Below are 706 nucleotides of genomic sequence, written 5' to 3' on the forward strand. Positions count from 1 at the left end.
TGAAGCACGGTGGTGGCAGCATCATGATGTGAAGCACGGTGGTGGCAGCATCATGACGTGTGGATGCTTCTCGGCAGCAGATCCTGAACGGGAAATTATTTGATCAACTTGTTTAATATTACAGCTTCCGAATCAATGACATGATGAGACATAACGGTGATCTTTTCCATTTTTTAATTTTTTGTAGTTCCTGAAATATTGTTGTTGAAACTCTCTTATTTATCTTAGAAACTATTTTATACACGTGGAGCCGAAGCAGTCTGACGATCTGAGACGGAGTAATTCTGATTTTCTGTTTGCTTGTTTGTGGTTTCCCTCCAGTGATTAACGTCACGCTGCCTGATGAGAAGCAGAACTACGTCCATCGCATCGGCAGAGTTGGAAGAGCCGAGAGGTTTGAGCTGCGTTATTTTATTTTGTAGAACAAATGGATACGAACTTCCTCCATCCACTTTCATTTCTCTTCTCCTCCAGGATGGGTCTGGCTATCTCCCTGGTCGCGATGGAGAAAGAGAAGGTGGGACGGGTTCTTGTTTTTATTTTTTTAGGTGAGTTGTAGTTGAGGTTTTCACGCCGTGTTTTTATTGTGTGCAGGTTTGGTACCACGTCTGCGCGAACCGAGGCCGAGGCTGCTACAACACCCGGCTGAAGGAGGACGGAGGCTGCACCATCTGGTACAACGAGAAGGAGGTGAGCCGGGTCGTCC

The 706-nt window shown here is 46.2% G+C and overlaps 1 protein-coding gene across 1 annotated transcript in view; it reads left to right on the plus strand.

Moving 5' to 3' along the window:
* Positions 1–706, plus strand: part of ddx1 (DEAD (Asp-Glu-Ala-Asp) box helicase 1) — an 11561-nt gene that overhangs the window by 8748 nt on the left and 2107 nt on the right. Inside the window, exons 20-22 of the mRNA XM_008286183.1 lie at positions 280–394; positions 475–517; positions 595–690. Coding sequence (XP_008284405.1) covers positions 280–394; positions 475–517; positions 595–690 — 254 coding nt within the window. The remainder of the gene's footprint in view (positions 1–279; positions 395–474; positions 518–594; positions 691–706) is intronic.

Source organism: Stegastes partitus, unplaced genomic scaffold (assembly GCF_000690725.1).
Source record: "Stegastes partitus isolate 25-593 unplaced genomic scaffold, Stegastes_partitus-1.0.2 Scaffold439, whole genome shotgun sequence".
Classification (NCBI taxonomy): Eukaryota; Metazoa; Chordata; class Actinopteri; family Pomacentridae; genus Stegastes; species Stegastes partitus.